The 16,086-nt window shown below is 40.5% G+C and overlaps 2 protein-coding genes and 1 long non-coding RNA gene across 4 annotated transcripts; 1 reads left to right on the forward strand and 2 right to left on the reverse strand.

Annotated features, from left to right (window-relative positions):
- The first annotated feature begins 340 nt into the window (after positions 1–340).
- Positions 341–4,550, forward strand: LOC104771554 (putative inactive histone-lysine N-methyltransferase SUVR2). Of its 2 annotated transcripts, none has more exons than XM_010496092.2 (11): positions 341–535; positions 1,029–1,216; positions 1,300–1,359; positions 1,462–1,500; positions 1,586–1,850; positions 1,968–3,067; positions 3,249–3,499; positions 3,642–3,708; positions 3,812–3,862; positions 3,957–4,053; positions 4,160–4,550. In XM_010496092.2, exons 2-11 carry the CDS (start codon positions 1,034–1,036, stop codon positions 4,186–4,188), a joined length of 2,142 nt encoding a protein of 713 aa, XP_010494394.2. In that variant the 5' UTR covers positions 341–535; positions 1,029–1,033; the 3' UTR covers positions 4,189–4,550. The 2 variants fall into 2 exon arrangements, with proteins under 2 accessions (XP_010494394.2, XP_010494395.2); XM_010496093.2 differs by having other exon boundaries at positions 4,163–4,550.
- An 84-nt stretch (positions 4,551–4,634) lies between these two features.
- LOC104771555 (uncharacterized) lies at positions 4,635–6,687 on the reverse strand. Its single transcript, XM_010496095.3, has 3 exons — positions 5,724–6,687; positions 5,031–5,280; positions 4,635–4,936 (listed from the first exon to the last, which is right to left on the reverse strand). Exons 1-3 carry the CDS (start codon positions 6,491–6,493, stop codon positions 4,751–4,753), a joined length of 1,206 nt encoding a protein of 401 aa, XP_010494397.1. The 5' UTR covers positions 6,494–6,687; the 3' UTR covers positions 4,635–4,750.
- Positions 6,688–9,054: 2,367 nt separating this feature from the next.
- LOC147919571 (uncharacterized) lies at positions 9,055–11,507 on the reverse strand. The gene is made up of 3 exons (XR_015593712.1): positions 10,935–11,507; positions 9,740–10,827; positions 9,055–9,651 (listed from the first exon to the last, which is right to left on the reverse strand). It is a non-coding gene; the product is annotated as an uncharacterized LOC147919571 (long non-coding RNA).
- Positions 11,508–16,086: the final 4,579 nt, after the last annotated feature.

Genomic DNA, 16,086 nt, shown 5'->3' on the forward strand with positions numbered 1-16,086 from the left:
CATCATGTATTTTTTTTTTGTTATATATTTTACATGATAAAACGATGCATGATACCATTTTTAAACATTGATATGTTTTAATTTTCTAATTTGGGAACTTTTTGTAATAAAAATGACTTGTTTAAAATTTATAAAATGAACATCTTCTTAGCTAAATTCTAGTTTTCAAGGAATTCATTTACACAATAAGAAGTCTAGTTTTTCCTATTTGAGTTTTTGTTTTCCTTTCCATAAAACTCGAATCGTCGTCTAACGGTAATATTTGCCCGGGAAGGGTGGACCCGACCGAGTAAAGCCCGGCCCATTAAGCAGAGAAGAACAAAGAAAAATCTTCATCGGTGGTCAAAAGAAAAGTCACAGACTCACAGCTGGAACACAAACGAACTAAAAGAAACTAAAGAAAGAATCGAAATTTTCACCTGGCACTGTCATCGCGTGTACTCACGCGCCGACGTAATACTCTACCGTCGACGCCGACATTGTCTCTACCCCGTTCTCATTCGCTTTCCCACGGCCACGATTCTCTCTCTCCTAAGTAAGTACTCAAAATCCTCGACTCCTTTCGCTGTACCGAGCTTACTTTAAAACCCTAACGCTCGTCACGTCATTTCGTCCCTCTGCTTAGTAAGTTCGTCTAATTTTCCGGCGAAAGTCTTCTCCTTTTTGAGTCTCATCGTAATCGGAGAACGCTACTAGTTCTCTGGAAGTGAAAACGACGTTTTATTAGGGTTTCTTTGTGCGTTTTAGTGCTATAGTGTTTCCTCAAGAGGAAAGGTTTCAACTTTGGTAAAGATGCTCAATTTCTGAGTTCTGAGTACTCGTGGGTTTTTATTTTACTGCTACGTAGATGTTTAGCAGTTTAGGGTTCTTGGTTTGTAATGTTGTTGATTTGCTTAGTTCTCGTTTTGGCTTCAGTGTTCTTCATTTGCTCATGTGTTTGGGGTTTATTTGGTTACCTTGTAACTCCTGGGTTTCGTTTGTTATATTGAACGGCTTTACATATAATGTTTCATTTGCATTTGTTGCAGAAACGATGGCACCTAATGCGCATATCAAAAAAGCATTTTTGGCTATGAGGGCTCTTGGGATAAAGGATGCACAAGTTAAGCCGGTCTTGAAGGACCTTCTCACCCTTTATGATAAAAACTGGGAGTTAATTGCTGAAGACAATTACAGGGTTCTTGCTGATGCTATTTTCGATAGCCAAGAAGCTCAGGTACCTTTTGTTGTCTCTTTAATCTACTGATTTCATTGTCTTTGTTATTACCTTGACCTTACATGTTGGTCTAACATATGAAGGCTATTCAAGAAAGCAAAGGAAAGAAGGTTGACGAAGCTAAAGAAGATGAAGAAGGCTGTGTATGTTCTTTCCTCACAATCTTTGATTTGTAGTTCAAGTATTGTGTTGTTTGAATTGCTTTGTTATCCATACTTAGTGTTGTTGTTGATCCAATTTTTCAGGCCTCAGAAGTTGGCAGAGGAAAGAAGAAGTTCCATGAAGTATGCGAACTGAATATATTTTCTGTGTTAGAGTAATGTTTCTTCATGTTATTGTATTTATTCAGTTTCTATTGTGTAATATCAGTCTATCGAGGAAGATGATGAAGCGTTGGCTGAGTCTGATCGCCCTTTAAAGAGGCTTCGACGCAGAGGTGAAGGAGGCTCTGCTTTGACAAGTCCTAGCTTGGACAGTCCGAATTTAGAAGAAACTCCAGCTTATGGTGAAGAGAGTGGTCTGATCTTATTGCCATTTCATCCTGTACCAACTGAAACTCATCCTGATGCTGGTGAGCTCATTGTCCCCAAAGATGAGCTCATTACAGATATGCCTTCCAGTTCTTTTCATTCAGGTACTTTTTTTGTAAATAGGAGTTACTAAATCTTCTTTGCATTGCTCATTTTGTTGGTATGATGTGTCGGAGACTTGAAGCTACTTTCTTTAAAACTGATGTGTTTTGTTTCTGTAGATTCAGTAGAGAGAGGGGACTCTTCAGTTCTCATGCTGGAGATGGAGAAAACAAATGGACATGTGGAAGACATGGCTGGTGAAACAGTAAGTACTGTTGATGGTATTACCAATGATGTTTCTCCTATAACTGCTGGGAGATTGAGTGAGCAGAAGCTAGCTTCAACCGTAGAAGATCCTTCAGCACTTGAATTAGCTTCTTCTGCTTTGGGCGAGGTGAAGCTTAATCTTAGTTTTGCTCCTGCAACTAGAGGAACAAATCAACATGTACCTTCTATGGAGGAACTACGAAGAGCAATGGAGGAAAAATGTCTCCGATCATACAAAATACTGGACCCCAACTTTTCTGTGATTGGTTTTATGAACGACATCTGTAGCTGCTACCTGGACCTGGCAACAAAGGGGAAAGATTCATCGAACCAGATGCCAAAACCCTTGCCATTTGTCACAACGAACATTGATGCATTGAAGAAATCTGCAGCAAGTATGGCTTTTACTCCTCAGGGCAGTAATGATCATATGGGAGTTGTTGAAAACGGTTCAGTTGATGATTCCATGGGTTTGGTAGTTGTTCCTGAATGCCAACTTTCTGCGGATGAGTGGAGATTGATAAGCAGCATCGGGGACATCACTCTAGGGAAAGAAACAATTGAGATTCCTTGGGTGAATGAGGTCAACGAAAAGGTTCCTCCAGTTTTTCGTTACATAGCCCAAAGTCTTGTGTATCAAGATGCTGCAGTGAAGTTTTCTCTTGGGAATATCAAGGATGACCAATGCTGCTCCTCTTGCTGTGGAGATTGCTTGGCTCCGTCAATGGGATGCAGTTGTGCAACTGCATTTAATGGCTTTGCATACACAGCAGATGGCCTCCTACAGAACGATTTTCTGGAACAGTGTATCTCTGAGGCTCGTGATCCGCAGAAACAAATTGTGCAGTATTGCAAAGAATGTCCTTTCGAGAAAGCCCAAAAAGAAGTAACTCTGGAACCGTGCAAGGGGCATCTAAAGAGAAAGGTCATTAAAGAATGTTGGAACAAGTGTGGCTGCATGAGGAAATGTGGCAACCGAGTTGTCCAACAGGGGATTCACAACAAGCTGCAGGTAAACATATTCACCTTACCAAGCTTTTTTTCTTTTTCTAAGTGGTGCAGTTTTTGATAATCTAAACCCATCTCAGTCTGATAGAACTGAAACTGATTATGATCATTGTAACTTGGACTAAACCGGTTAAGAGTCTCTGATGCCTGAATTGTGTTTAATATACTTTCATTTTTTTTATCAGGTTTTTTTCACGCCCAATGGGAGAGGCTGGGGACTCAGAACTCTAGAAAAACTACCTAAAGGAGCATTTATCTGTGAGTTTGCTGGAGAGATATTGACCGTTCCAGAGTTGTTCCAACGCAACTCTGAGAGACGTACTTCTCCAGTAATATTGGATGCATACTGGGGTTCTGAAGACATTTCAGGGGCTGACAAAGCTCTTTGTCTTGACGTTATGCATTATGGAAATATTTCCAGGTTCATCAATCACAGGTAAAGGGACTCTGAAAATGAGTTTGTTTTAAAGTTTCAAACGACTAGCTTAGCCTTAGAAACTCGTTTGGGAAACTTGTAATTGGTTCCCTCTCAATGCATTAGATGCTTAGATGTAACTGTACTATGTCTATATGTGCAGATGCTTAGATGCAAATTTGATTGAGATCCCAGTTCATGTGGAGACTACAGATTCACACTACTACCATGTATGACACAATGCCTGGTTTCATTTCTAATCCTTTGCTTATAGAAATCTCATCTGTTATGTGGACACAGTAGACTGATTAGATAAATCTGTATTTTTTCCAGCCCGCATTCTTCACAACAAGAGAGATCGATGCTATGGAGGAACTCACCTGGGTGTGTAGAAGTTTCTCCACCCACTTTTAATAGATTGGGTTCAAGTCCTGGTATTTTGTGGTTCTGTCTGAGAACTTTTGGTCTTGATCTGCAGGATTATGGTGTCCGATTCAACAATGATGTGTTTCCCACGAGTCCGTTCCATTGTCGATGTGGTAGCGAGTTCTGTAGGATCATTAAGCAGATAAGCAGTGAGTGATCATCATTTGTTATTCTGTTATATGTTTATCTCGGGTTTTGGGATGAGCCCTTCACTCACTATTCTTGTAACTAACTCGCAATTTGTTGATGGTGCAGAAGGGAAGAATGTGAAGAAGAGAGCATGAGAGCTTTTACCTTGGTAGTTTTTGTTGATGGTGAAGAAGGCAAGAATGTGAAGAAGAGAGCATGCCTTGGTAGTTTTTCTTGATGGTGGCGCAATCTCTTTTTTTTTTTTTTTTTTTTTTTTTTTTTTCTTTTCGGCAACGAATTGGCAAAAAAATTTCAGTGGGGAAAACTCTTTTTGTCAGAAATCCGACAAGGCATACAGGCAAAGTCGGTCGGTCCATTAAATAGGTAGCTATGGAAGGATGCCACTATTATCCTTAAGAAACTGAATCGACTTTTGTGATATCGAAGTATCAAACTCATGTGTATATCTTAACTTAGGTTTTAACGGCTAATGCTTTTGTTTGCGACTTATATAAAACATCTCCCTATTTATATACATCATAGTATCGAAGTGAAGTAAGTCATCTCAAGACTTTTGAAAGAAGAGCTCCTATGAGAGTACTTGTGAAAGACATTTCGATATATGTAATTAACAAAGATCAAAGATCAGTGATTGTTACATTACATAAATAAGTTGAACATCATCCTATCATTTGAGTTATGTACAGCCTTCTCCACTTAAACTGCGAGCTGCGTTTCAACGGCTTTACCAACCAAGTTTCTGCAATGAGGTCTCAAGAGAGAATCTTGATCGCCAGATGAAGAAATGGCAGGTTGAATTCCACTTGCGTTTAGCGGAAACAGTGTTTTGTAGTATCCATCCATTATAGCGGGAAAGTCACAAGTCGCCGCAACTCCAGGAATCTGTTTCAACAACAACAACAAACGCAGAAACTGAGATGCACTTCTAATCGCAAGCAGTTGGGTATAAGAGAAAAAAGGCAGTAAGAAAAGGAACCTGGTAAATGTCGCGCAAATAGCCATAGAGATTCGGGTATTCAACAAGCTTCTTCTTGGTGCATTTGAATAAAATGTTGTAAACAGGATCAAAACGAATCAGAGTTGTGAATAGGCATACATCAGCCAATGTCAACCTTTCTCCACATAAGTATCTGTTACTACCTAAGTGATCTTCAATCTCATCCAAGGTACTAAAGAGCTCATTCACTGCTCCATCATACGCTTCTTGGCTCTGCGCAAACCCACACCTTCCACAACAAAACAGTCATCAACTTAAGCAACAAATACATATTGCAGCATCAAGAAGACAAGCTACAAGCAAAAACCGCATCAAATGTGAACAATCCAGTTGATATCTATAGCATCTGATGTTTCCATTGTTAACTTTTTATAAGCTTTCTATAGCTATTAATACTAGAGTTCATTCACTGGCTCTATCATGAGTTTTATGGCTCTGTGCAAACCCACACCTTTCAAAACATCAATGCAAGCAAATCACCACACAATAAAGCCATCAACTTTAGCAACAACACGCATATTGCAGCATCAAAAACACAAACTACGAGCAAAAGACCGCATCAAAATGTGGAACAGTTCACTCGAATTCTATAGCTTTCTCGATATGTTTCGTTACTTGTAAACACCATTGTTAACTTTCTATAAGCTTTGTGATAATGTTTTTAAATTATACCTGTAAACGCCATTGTTAACTTTAGGGTAAACAATCTGATTCCAATCTTGGATCTTCTCTTTCAACTCCGGTGGCGAAAGATCCAAATTAGCGTTTCGTGCAAATTCGTTTAAACCCGAATTGAAGAACTCGATAATATCATAGCTTTCGTTACAAACAACTTCCTTCTTCTTTGAATCCCACAGCATAGGAACCGTACATCTCCCGTCGTAACCTCCGCTTCTCGATTTGTACACTTCCTTAAGATTGCGGCGCCGGTTTGCTTTATCCAAACTCGGGATAAGTTGATCCTTATCCTTGATTGGGATATTGTTATCCTTGAATTCCCATGATCCATCTTGACCCGGCGACGCGATTGAGACCGGAACGGCATCGTTTAAACCCTTGAGAGCACGGACGATTAAGGTTCGGTGAGCCCAGGGGCAAGGAAGACCAACGTAGAGATGGAGCTCCGAGGAAGCAAAGGAAGGGAATTGAGTCGGGTCGAGGCGAAATTTGGAAGTGGGTCGGGTGTATGACCCGGATGAATCGGATGGAGCGAGTTGGGTCATCATGAGCTGCCACACGGTGCTCCAAGCTGTTCGAGCGGTGGTGACAAGTAGACCTGGTGGAAGAGATGGTCCCCAGAGTAGCTTTGTGGCAGAGGTGAAGATGCTGGTGGTGGTGGTGGTGCTCGCGCTTGGTTTTGGTGATTGGTGCGACATTCTAGGGCTGACGTGGCGTGGCGCGAAGGATGGAATGGTTAATTGTGGCGCAAAGCAATTGGTCATGGCGGAGGACCTGAGGTTTCGTTCTCTGTTACTCTTACTCTGCGTGAGTAGTAGGGCCGTAGAGAGAACGAAATACTCAAAACGTTGCGTATCGGTGTCTATATGAAAGCGTAAGCATTAAAGGAGAAGTCCAGAGGGCTCACAGCCAATCTCATAAAAATTGACTTTTTTTGCGCTTAATGAAAAATGTCCTTAAAAATATTTCGGAGAAGCTTTTCCTCTCTATTTAGGTGGCTGAAACGCACCACATTCATCCACATTAAAATTATTCAAAACTGGAACTTTTTACTCTTTTTCTAAGTTTTATTTTTCTTTTTAAATAAAAAAACGAAAATTGAAAACAAAAAACGAAAATTGTTTAACAAAACTGGAAATATATGCAATATCTCTATTTTTAAAAATGGAAGATAAATATTAGAATATATTACGAATATTTGTTTAAAGAAAATTTCTATTTTCAAAAATATTAAAATGGTAAAGATAATTATGACGATATTCCTTCTAAGCTATATATATATATATATATATATATATATATATAGTCTCAGCCAAAATAGTAGAAGTCGGATTCATTAAGCTAAACATATAGTTTTGAGAGTATAATTTTTGTTTTTGTATTATTTTGGTTCTAATGAATCAAATTTACTATTGTATGATTTTAATTTATTTTTCATGTTGATGTACTATCGATATGTTTTGGTGCTTTGTATGAATTAAATTTTATGCTGCTATAATTTTTAATTATTATTTTGAATCATATCAAAAATTTTACTGATTTTGTACTGTTTGATTTTGTATTAGGTTTACCTGTCATGGAACATGGGTGTTTTTTTGTATATCAAAAACAAGATTGGACGAACGAGTTGATGAAGCAAGAAAAAAAATCAAATCGGTGAAGTAACATATTATAATCTCTTTACAAATAGATTTAAATTATAATTCTATTTATATGTAACTTAATACATAATTTTTTTGTTTCAGTTGAATTCATGGATGATCATTGATCATAATTATGGATCGACAAAATTGAATATAATAAAATTCAGGTATTAATTTTTGTTAACCCGAATTTTTAATTTTTAAAAATAATATTGATGCTAATTTTTCCAAATTTTAATGTTTGTGCATAATAAATATTTTTATTTTAAATTAACAGAAAGAAGGTAAATTCATGGATGATCATAATTGTGGATCTACAAAATTGAATTTAACAAAAATTGAAGAAAAAATATCCTATGGTCCACGAAGAAGTGGTTAGCCTAATCTCTTAACTTAATTATTCTATTAATTTACTTACATTTTTTATTTAATTAATTTATTTTTGATTTTTTTTATTTACAGGGGTGAATTCAGTCTCCATTGATAGCGCCAAGGATTTAGTTATAGTAAAGGGGATCATTGACGTAAAACAGCTCACTCCTTATCTTAATGAGAAGCTTAAACACACCGTCGAAGTTGTTCCGGCAAAAAAAGACGACGGGGCACCACCCGCGGCGGCTCCAGCCAGGGGAGAGAAGAAAGACAAAAGTGCTGATTAAAGATGTCGGAGAAAAGAAAGTCGACGGTGGCGGTGAAAAGAAGAAAGAAGTTGCGGTCGGAGGAGACGGTGGTGCTATGGTGGATATGAAGAAATCGGAGTATAACGGTTACGGTTATCCTTTACAGCCGATGTATTACTACCCACCAGGAGGACAAGTATACGGTCAACAACAACAGCATTACATGCAAGGCCAATCGTCTCAATCCTATGTACGTACAAGAACCATATACGAACCAAGGATACGTACACGAATCGTATGGGAATCAAGGTTACGGTCAAGGGTATGGACAAGAAGCATCACCGCCACCTTATATGAACCACTAAGGTTACGCTGATCCTTATGGTCACATGCGGGCGCTTGGTTGGTTTATTTCTTCTATATATAGATAGGCATAATTTTGTATCGTAAGATTGATAATATCTTCTCTGTTTTATTAACTTTTTGTGCAATGTAATCTTCAAGTGATCATAATAAAATATATATTATAGAAAATCTATTCATAAGAATATGCTTATTACTTTTTAAAGTAACATATATTGCACAATTATTGTTTTTTGGTTAAAATAATATGATCTTTATGTACGTGAAAAAAAAGAACCAAGGGTTCCAACGTGAGAAGTCAGCTCTAACAGAAACAGAAGTCAGCTCTAATATGAGAAGTCGTCTATTTGTACGAAACAGAAGAAAAAAATTCACACGGTGCAACAATCTTTTTGAAAGAAAAAGAGTCAGCTCTAACCAGAAGGAGAAGAGATGTCATTAATTACCTGGAAACAAAAAAGTTCATTAATCACAACAAGGTTTGAAGAACGTTAAAGCAAGATTGGAGTTAGCGGGAAACTCAATTAAGGGGGAGTGTTGGTTGATAATTGTGTTTTAGAGTCGCAATGTTTAAGTCGTGACGTTTTGGTTTGTGACGTTTCATCCAAGAGTCATAAGTTCTTAGAGACACAACTCATTATGATGTAGTGTCTGTTTGTTTCTATATAAAACAGTTTTGTTGTTGATGTATGTAACAAGTTTTAGTTAATCGAAGTTTATATTTGTTCTTATCTTCTAAAAGAGACAAAGGTCTCTTACTCTGTTTTGTTATTCTCTTCTCTCAAAATTATAACATGGTATCAGAGCTTTTGTTGGTCTTGGAGCATGTCCAAGCAAAACAAAAATAAGAAAAATTCTGCTGCAAGAAGAAGAGAAAGATGGAGACAATAAACCAAAGGTGAGAAGAAGAAGAAAAGAAGATCGAAATAGGAAAAAATGGTGGTGACAAGAGAGAGTACTATCAATCTTCACAAGCATTCACAAACAGCACCATTATTTTCACAAGTAGTACGTGAAGCTCCAAAGGGATGAAGAAGATAGAAAATCTTCTCAAAAAGGCAATGGAGACCATAGATGTGGAGATGAAATTGTGAATGGAGAGTTCTGAAACTTTGTTCAACAGTGTCTTGGTATATCACAAGGATGCAAAGAAGACATCACTCGATGAAGTTGAGAATCAGAAGATTTCTTCAACGGAACCAGACGGAGAAGCCACTGTTTGAAGAAACAGAGTATGACGAAATAGCAAAAAGTGGTGTTGAGTTTGAAATAAAGACGTCAACACGGAGAAGCTGCCTGTTGGATGAACAGAGCAAGACCACTCAGCAAAGGAGACGTGATGGTGTTCAAAAAGTGATACCAAACAATAAAGGAGGATGCTTACCTCATCAAAAAATTGGAGCAAAGGAGGATGCTTACCTCAGAAAAAAAATGGAGCACTTTATGCTGATAAAAAGGAGACACCAAGCACTAAAGGAGGATGTTTACCTCAGAGAAAAATGGAGCATTTTATGGTGATCAATGGAAGACACCAAGCACAAGCACAAAATAAGGATGCTTACCTCAGAGAAAAATGGAGCATAAACCGGTTGATAAGATAACCGAAGAAGACATGAAAACGTTTCACGCACGCGACGTCACAAAGACGTGAATGTGATGGTGATCAAAGAAAGCCATCAAGTAAGAAAGGAGCTGCTTACGTAAGAGAGAAAAGGGAGAAGCAACCAGTTGCAAAAGGCAATAAGAAAAGAGTTCACTTAGAGAAAAAGGAGTGGAACAAGGTTGCAAGATCAGCCGATGAAGATCACGGAAAACACGTGACGAAACTCACATGGTGAAAGTTTGAAGGATACTTGGAGAAGGATTGCAGGTAACAAAAAAAAAGTGAAAAAAAACAAGGGTTCCAACGTGAGAAGTCGTCTATTTGTACGAAACAAAAGAAGGCTTCTTATCAAAAAAAGTGTGGTGTTTTTGAGAAAGAAATTCACACGGTGCAACAACCTGTTTGAAAGAGAAAGAGTCAGCTCTAACCAGAAGGAGAAGAGATGTCATTAATTACCTGGAAACAGAGAAGTTCATTAAGCACAACAAGGTTTGAAGAACGTTAAAGCAAGATTGGAGTTAGCGGGAAACTCAATTAAGGGGGAGTGTTGGTTGATAATTGTGTTTCAGAGTCGCAACGTTTAAGTCGTGACGTTTTGGTTTGTGACGTTTCATCTAAGAGTCACAAGTTCTTAGAGACATAACTCATTATGATGTAGTGTCTGTTTGTTTCTATATAAAACAGTTTTGTTGTTGATGTATGTAACAAGTTTTAGTTGATCGAAGTTTATATTTGTTCTTATCTTCTAAAAGAGACAAAGGTCTCTTACTCTTTTTTGTTATTCTCTTCTCTCAAAATTATTACATGGTATCAGAGCTTTTGTTGGTCTTGGAGCCTGTCCAAGCAAAACAAAAATAAGAGAAATTTCGCTGCAAGAAGAAGAGAAAGATGGAGACAACAAACCAAGGGTGAGAAGAAGAAGAAAAGAAGATCGAAATAGGAAAAGATGGTGGTGACAAGAGAAAGTACTATCAACCTTCACAAATGTTCACAAACAGCACCATTACTTTCACAAGTAGTGCGTGAAGCTCCAAAGGGATGAAGGAGATAGAAAATCTTCTCAAAAAGGCAATGGAGACCATAGATGTGGAGATGAAATTGTGAATGGAGAGTTCTGAAACTTTGTTCAACAGTGTCTTGGTATATCACAAGGATGCAAAGAAGACATCACTCGATGAAGTTGAGAATCAGAAGATTTCTTCAACGGAACAAGACAGAGAAGCCATTGTTTGAAGAAACAGAGTATGACGAATTAGCAAAAAGTGGTGTTGAATTTGAAAGAAAGACGTCAACACGGAGAAGCTGCCTGTTGGATGAACAGAGCAAGACCACTCAACAAAGGAGACGTGATGGTGTTCAAAGAGTGATACCAAACAATAAAGGAGGTACCTCATAAAAAAAATGGAGCAAATGAGGATGCTTACCTCAGAAAAAAAAAGTGAGCACTTTATGCTGATTAAAAGGAGACACCAAGCACTAAAGGAGGATGCTTACCTCAGAGAAAAATGGAGCATTTTATGGTGATCAATGGAAGACACCAAGCACAAGCACAAAATGAGGATGCTTACCTCAGAGAAAAATAGAGCATAAACCGGTTGATAAGATAACCAAAGAAGACATGAAAACGTTTCACGCACGCGACGTCACAGAGACGTGAATGTGATGGTGATCAAAGAAAGCCATCAAGCAAGAAAAGAGTTGCTTACGTAAGAGAGAAAAGGGAGAAGCAACCAGTTACAAAAGGCAATAAGAAAAGAGTTCACTTAGAGAAAAAGGAGTGGAACAAGGTTGCAAGATCAGCCGATGAAGATCACGGAAAACACGTGACGAAACTCACATGGTGAAAGTTTGAAGGATACATTGAGAAGGATTGCAAGTAACAAAAAAAAAGTGAAAAAAAAACAAGGGTTCCAACGTGAGAAATCGTCTATTTGTACGAAACAAAAGAAGGCTTCTTATCAAAATAAGTGTGATGTTTTTGAGAAAGAAATTCACACGATGCAACAACCTGTTTGAAAGAAAAAGAGTCAGCTCTAACCAGAGGGAGAAGAGATATCATTAATTACCTGGAAACAGAGAAGTTCATTAAGCACAACAAAGTTTGAAGAACGTTAAAGCAAGATTGGAATTAGCGGGAAACTCAATTAAGGGAGAGTGTTGGTTGATAATTGTGTTTGAGACTCGCAACGTTTAAGTCGTGACGTTTTGGTTTGTGATGTTTCATCCAAGAGTCACAAGTTCTTAGAGACACAACTCATTATGATGTAGTGTCTGTTTGTATCTATATAAAACAGTTTTGTTGTTGATGTATGTAAAAAGTTTTAGTTGATCGAAGTTAAAATTTATTCTTATCTTCTAAAAGAGACAAAGGTCTCTTACTCTGTTTTGTTATTCTCTTCCCTCAAAATTATAACATGTTTCTGTGTCACCCCTGTGAGAACTGAGAACGAGCTTCTCCTTCCGAAGTGATTTAAATTGTGGAGGAGCTTATCGCCGTAAAACAGTTCCGAACTGAATTGAGAGAATTTGAGAATTAGAACTTGTATTGCTATTGCTGGAAAAAATATCCGATCCTTTACAACTGACACCCCCCTTACATATTTATACCGACCAATTTATTACTAAATTAATGCACCATTAATAGGACGCGATTTGCGCGGTCTAATTAATCATCTTGAATGCGGGAATCTTTGACCGGGACCGAACTGCGAACTGGCCAGCACGAAGCATCTCTGCGCTCTCTTCCTTTCTCCGGGCTTGATGGGCCGATCACTAATTCGCTCTTGGCCCAGTAGACGAACCCGGCCTAGGCCCACTCACCTATTGTCCGAGATGGCAGATCGTGGGTACAACAGTTGCCCCCCAAGTCTCCCGAGCTGAACAGTTCGGGGGACTTTTAACCTTCAAGCGATCAATTTCGGGAAACTGAATATTTCCCATATCTCCACGATTTGATCGTGGTAATGATGGGATTTGCCTTCCCGAACAAGACTCGGGGCCCACTAGGTGGCGTGTTAACTATAAGAGAGAGAGAAAACGGTGCGAGACCTTTCATTTCCCCAGGTAATCATTGCTCCCTGGTTCCGTGTATAAAAGTAAACTCGGCTTCTCTCTCTTTTACTTTTAATCCCCAATTGTGCTTGTATTTTCTGTTCTCCAATTTTCTTTCTTTTCCTCTGTAAACTTCTTCACTCTTGCCGGAAAACCCTTCACTCTTCCTGTATTTCCTTGCTATCTTTACCGGAAAAGCATGTCTCCACCGAAATCCTCATCGGGAAAAACCGCAAAACCCTTGATTCCGGGCGTTTTCGGCCCCCACCAACCGTCGAATCTTTCTGCAGAGAACATAGCCGAGATTAGAGGATCCACCGGGATTCCGTCGGAGGTGGAAATCAGATTCCCGGAGGCGCATGAGTCTCCGGAGAACCCCCCTCCAGGGTACTGCTGCGCGTTCGAGATTTTCTTCTCTGCGTGCGGTCTGTCATTCCCCCTTCCCGAACTCATCGTGAAGATGATGTTCGAACTGGGCTTCGCTCTTCCTCCGATGTGCCCTAACTTTGTTCGGACTGTCTTGTGCCTGCAAACTCTAGGGGAGGAGTTCAACTACCAGCTGTCATTGGCCGACTTCCTCCAGGTGTACACGGTGAAGACTGGTCGTACCAAGGGCACGCTTTACGTAAGCCCACTTTCCGGGCTAAAGGTCTTTGACGATCTGCCCGAGAAGGATGAAAAGTGGCGGAAGTCCTACTTCTTTTTCCCGGTTAACGAGCTCACTTTCGGCCACCGCGTGAGTTCGCACGTATCAAAGTGGACTTCGAAAATCGGTAGAACGGATTTCCTTGCTAGGTCCAGGTTAGGTGTTGCTTGTCGTCCCGTCTCACCTTTTTGCTGTTTCTTTTTCAGATCACTTTGAGCGCGGATTGCTTTGCCCCACATTCGCAGAGTTCTTCTCGAGGTTCTGCAGCCAGGGACAGATTGCTTGGGACTCTTTTTCTTGCGAAAGAATCAGAGAGTCCACGGCGAGGCTCGGAAGGCGTTCTCTCGTCTGCTCCACCCCCTTAAGCGTTTCGGAGATGAATTACAGAGAAGAAAGGGCGTGCCGAGCTGCCGAAAAAGAGGCAAAGAAACAGATGGCGATGGCCCTCGCCGAAGGCAAAGCTCGCATTTGTAACAGGAATTCCGCCGTTCCCGAGGTGAGCGGGACTTCCGTGCCTCCAGCTGACTCTCCCGAGCTTGGCACAGAATCAACAAGGGCTCCTGCTGGCCCATTGATTCCTTATGTGATTGTCATTGCTGATTCTAGCGATGAGCCACGGGAGATCGCTGCTTCCCCCCCAGCACTGAAGAAAACCTCTGCTGAGGCCTCCTGTCAGCAAATTGATTCATCAAAGAAGAGGAAGGAGCCTGAGACCGCCTCCTCTTCTCGCGAAAAGGGGCGAGCCCGCACCGGCCCATCAGGGGATGAGCGAAGTAGATCCAGCTCGAAAGACAGGGGTCCTTCCTCGGAGAGGAGATCTAAGGAAGCCCCACCGCCAAAAGACTCCGGAGATTCCTCTGGAAGAAACCCTCTGAGGGAACGTCATTCCGCCCGAGGTAAAAATTATTATTTTTGTTTTTGACTGTTCGATAGTTGATGACTGAAATAATTTTGCTCGAAAATCTTTCAGTCCCCCCTGCATCCCCAGCCGATCTAATGAGGAGCTACATTCGACCCGGGGTTCGAATTCCGGCATTTGCTGATATGACCGAGGTCAACCGTGCGAATTTCTTTCGCTTTGCGGATAAAATCGGCGAGGTAAGTATATATATATATATATATATATTTTTTTTTTGCCAGACAGTTGCTTACTAAGCTGCCATTTTCAGCTAATGATCGAGTTTAACTCCTCGGTGGCTTCCTATGAGGAGCAACTGTTCGCTTCCCCGTCATCTTCCGAAGTGCATCTCCTCCAAGAAAGGATTGCCGACCTAGAAGCTCAGGTAAAGGAATATGCCCGTCTGGAAACCGAAAATGCTGACACCGTAGCGAAAGCCGAGCGGATCCGAGCTCGGATGAAGAAGGCTGAGGTAGAGGTGCTCGACCTCGGGGTTGCTAATGAAGACCTCAGCGACAAGCTGAAGAAGGCGAGGGACCTTTACTTTGAGGCGGCGGAAGATGCCAAGGCAGCAAAAAACAGACTGCACGAGATCGAGCTCCGCAATCAGTTACTCGAAGCTAGCAACAGCTGCGAGATTGAAAGGGTACGGAGGGAAGAAAGGCAGGCGATGAGGCGAACTCTCCGCCCCTTGGTTGAGGAGGTAAAGGTCACTTTCGAAGAAAGGGAGAAACTAGCCCCGCTCCAGATCCGAGCTGCCGAGATCAGGGCTAACCGAATGCTGGTCGAGGAGATCTCCAGGGGCGAGATCCAAGATATGGAGGCCGAGCTCGGGCTCCTGAAAACTGACGAGGAGGAAGCCGACGAAAAGGTTTCAAATGTAACTCCCCGTGATCTCGACCTCGCTGTATTCTCAGACCTCTTGGCGGATACGCCCGATCTCTTGTGTAACGAGAATCCGCTTAGCGTCACGATCAATGAGTCTGGTACTAACCTCATGCAGATCTCGAATCAGGGGGTGGACGACTATCTAGCGAACACCAGGTCGGAAGGGGAGCTCGCAGAAATGGGCCTGGCCTTATCCGAAGCGGCGTCAGATCCTCCTCTCCCTAATCCTTAGTTTTTACTTTGGGGTTGTTTTGGCACGCGTTGCCCCCCGTTTGTAATTTTTATTTTCAGACTTCTCTGGAGTGTTTTGGTCGTGGTGACCACTCCATAAAAATTTTTTGTTATGCCATGCGAACTAAATTTCCACAACCTTTGGTTTTGAAAAGATGACGAGCAGAAATGAACTCGAAGTGAGAACTTCGGTTAAATAGTTCGAAAATGGCACCCAACCCTAATAAGTAGAGCTAGGTACGAAGTGAATACTTCGGTTTAAAAAGAAATTTGCGAAACTAAGCTTTGATTTTAAAGCGGAATACGAAGTGAGAACTTCGGTTTAGAGTTTTCGCAACAGTAAGCTTTTAAAGTAAAGCTGAGAGTACGAAGTGAATACTTCGGTTTAAAAAGAAATTTGCGAAACTAAGCTTT

Source organism: Camelina sativa, chromosome 20 (assembly GCF_030686135.1).
Source record: "Camelina sativa cultivar CO46 ecotype springtype chromosome 20, ASM3068613v1".
Lineage (NCBI taxonomy): Eukaryota > Viridiplantae > Streptophyta > Magnoliopsida > Brassicales > Brassicaceae > Camelina > Camelina sativa.

Coding starts and splice junctions, on each gene's coding strand:
- LOC104771554 (XM_010496092.2), top strand. CDS start 1,034: ATGGCACCTAATGCGCATATCAAAAAAGCATTTTTGGCTATGAGGGCT. Junction 1,360..1,461: donor AAGAAGATGAAGAAGGCTGT/GTATGTTCTTTC, acceptor CCAATTTTTCAG/GCCTCAGAAGTTGGCAGAGG. Junction 1,851..1,967: donor TTCCAGTTCTTTTCATTCAG/GTACTTTTTTTG, acceptor TTGTTTCTGTAG/ATTCAGTAGAGAGAGGGGAC.
- LOC104771555 (XM_010496095.3), bottom strand. CDS start 6,493: ATGACCAATTGCTTTGCGCCACAATTAACCATTCCATCCTTCGCGCCA. Junction 5,281..5,723: donor GTTAACAATGGCGTTTACAG/GTATAATTTAAA, acceptor TTGTTGTGGAAG/GTGTGGGTTTGCGCAGAGCC. Junction 4,937..5,030: donor ATTTGCGCGACATTTACCAG/GTTCCTTTTCTT, acceptor TTGTTGAAACAG/ATTCCTGGAGTTGCGGCGAC.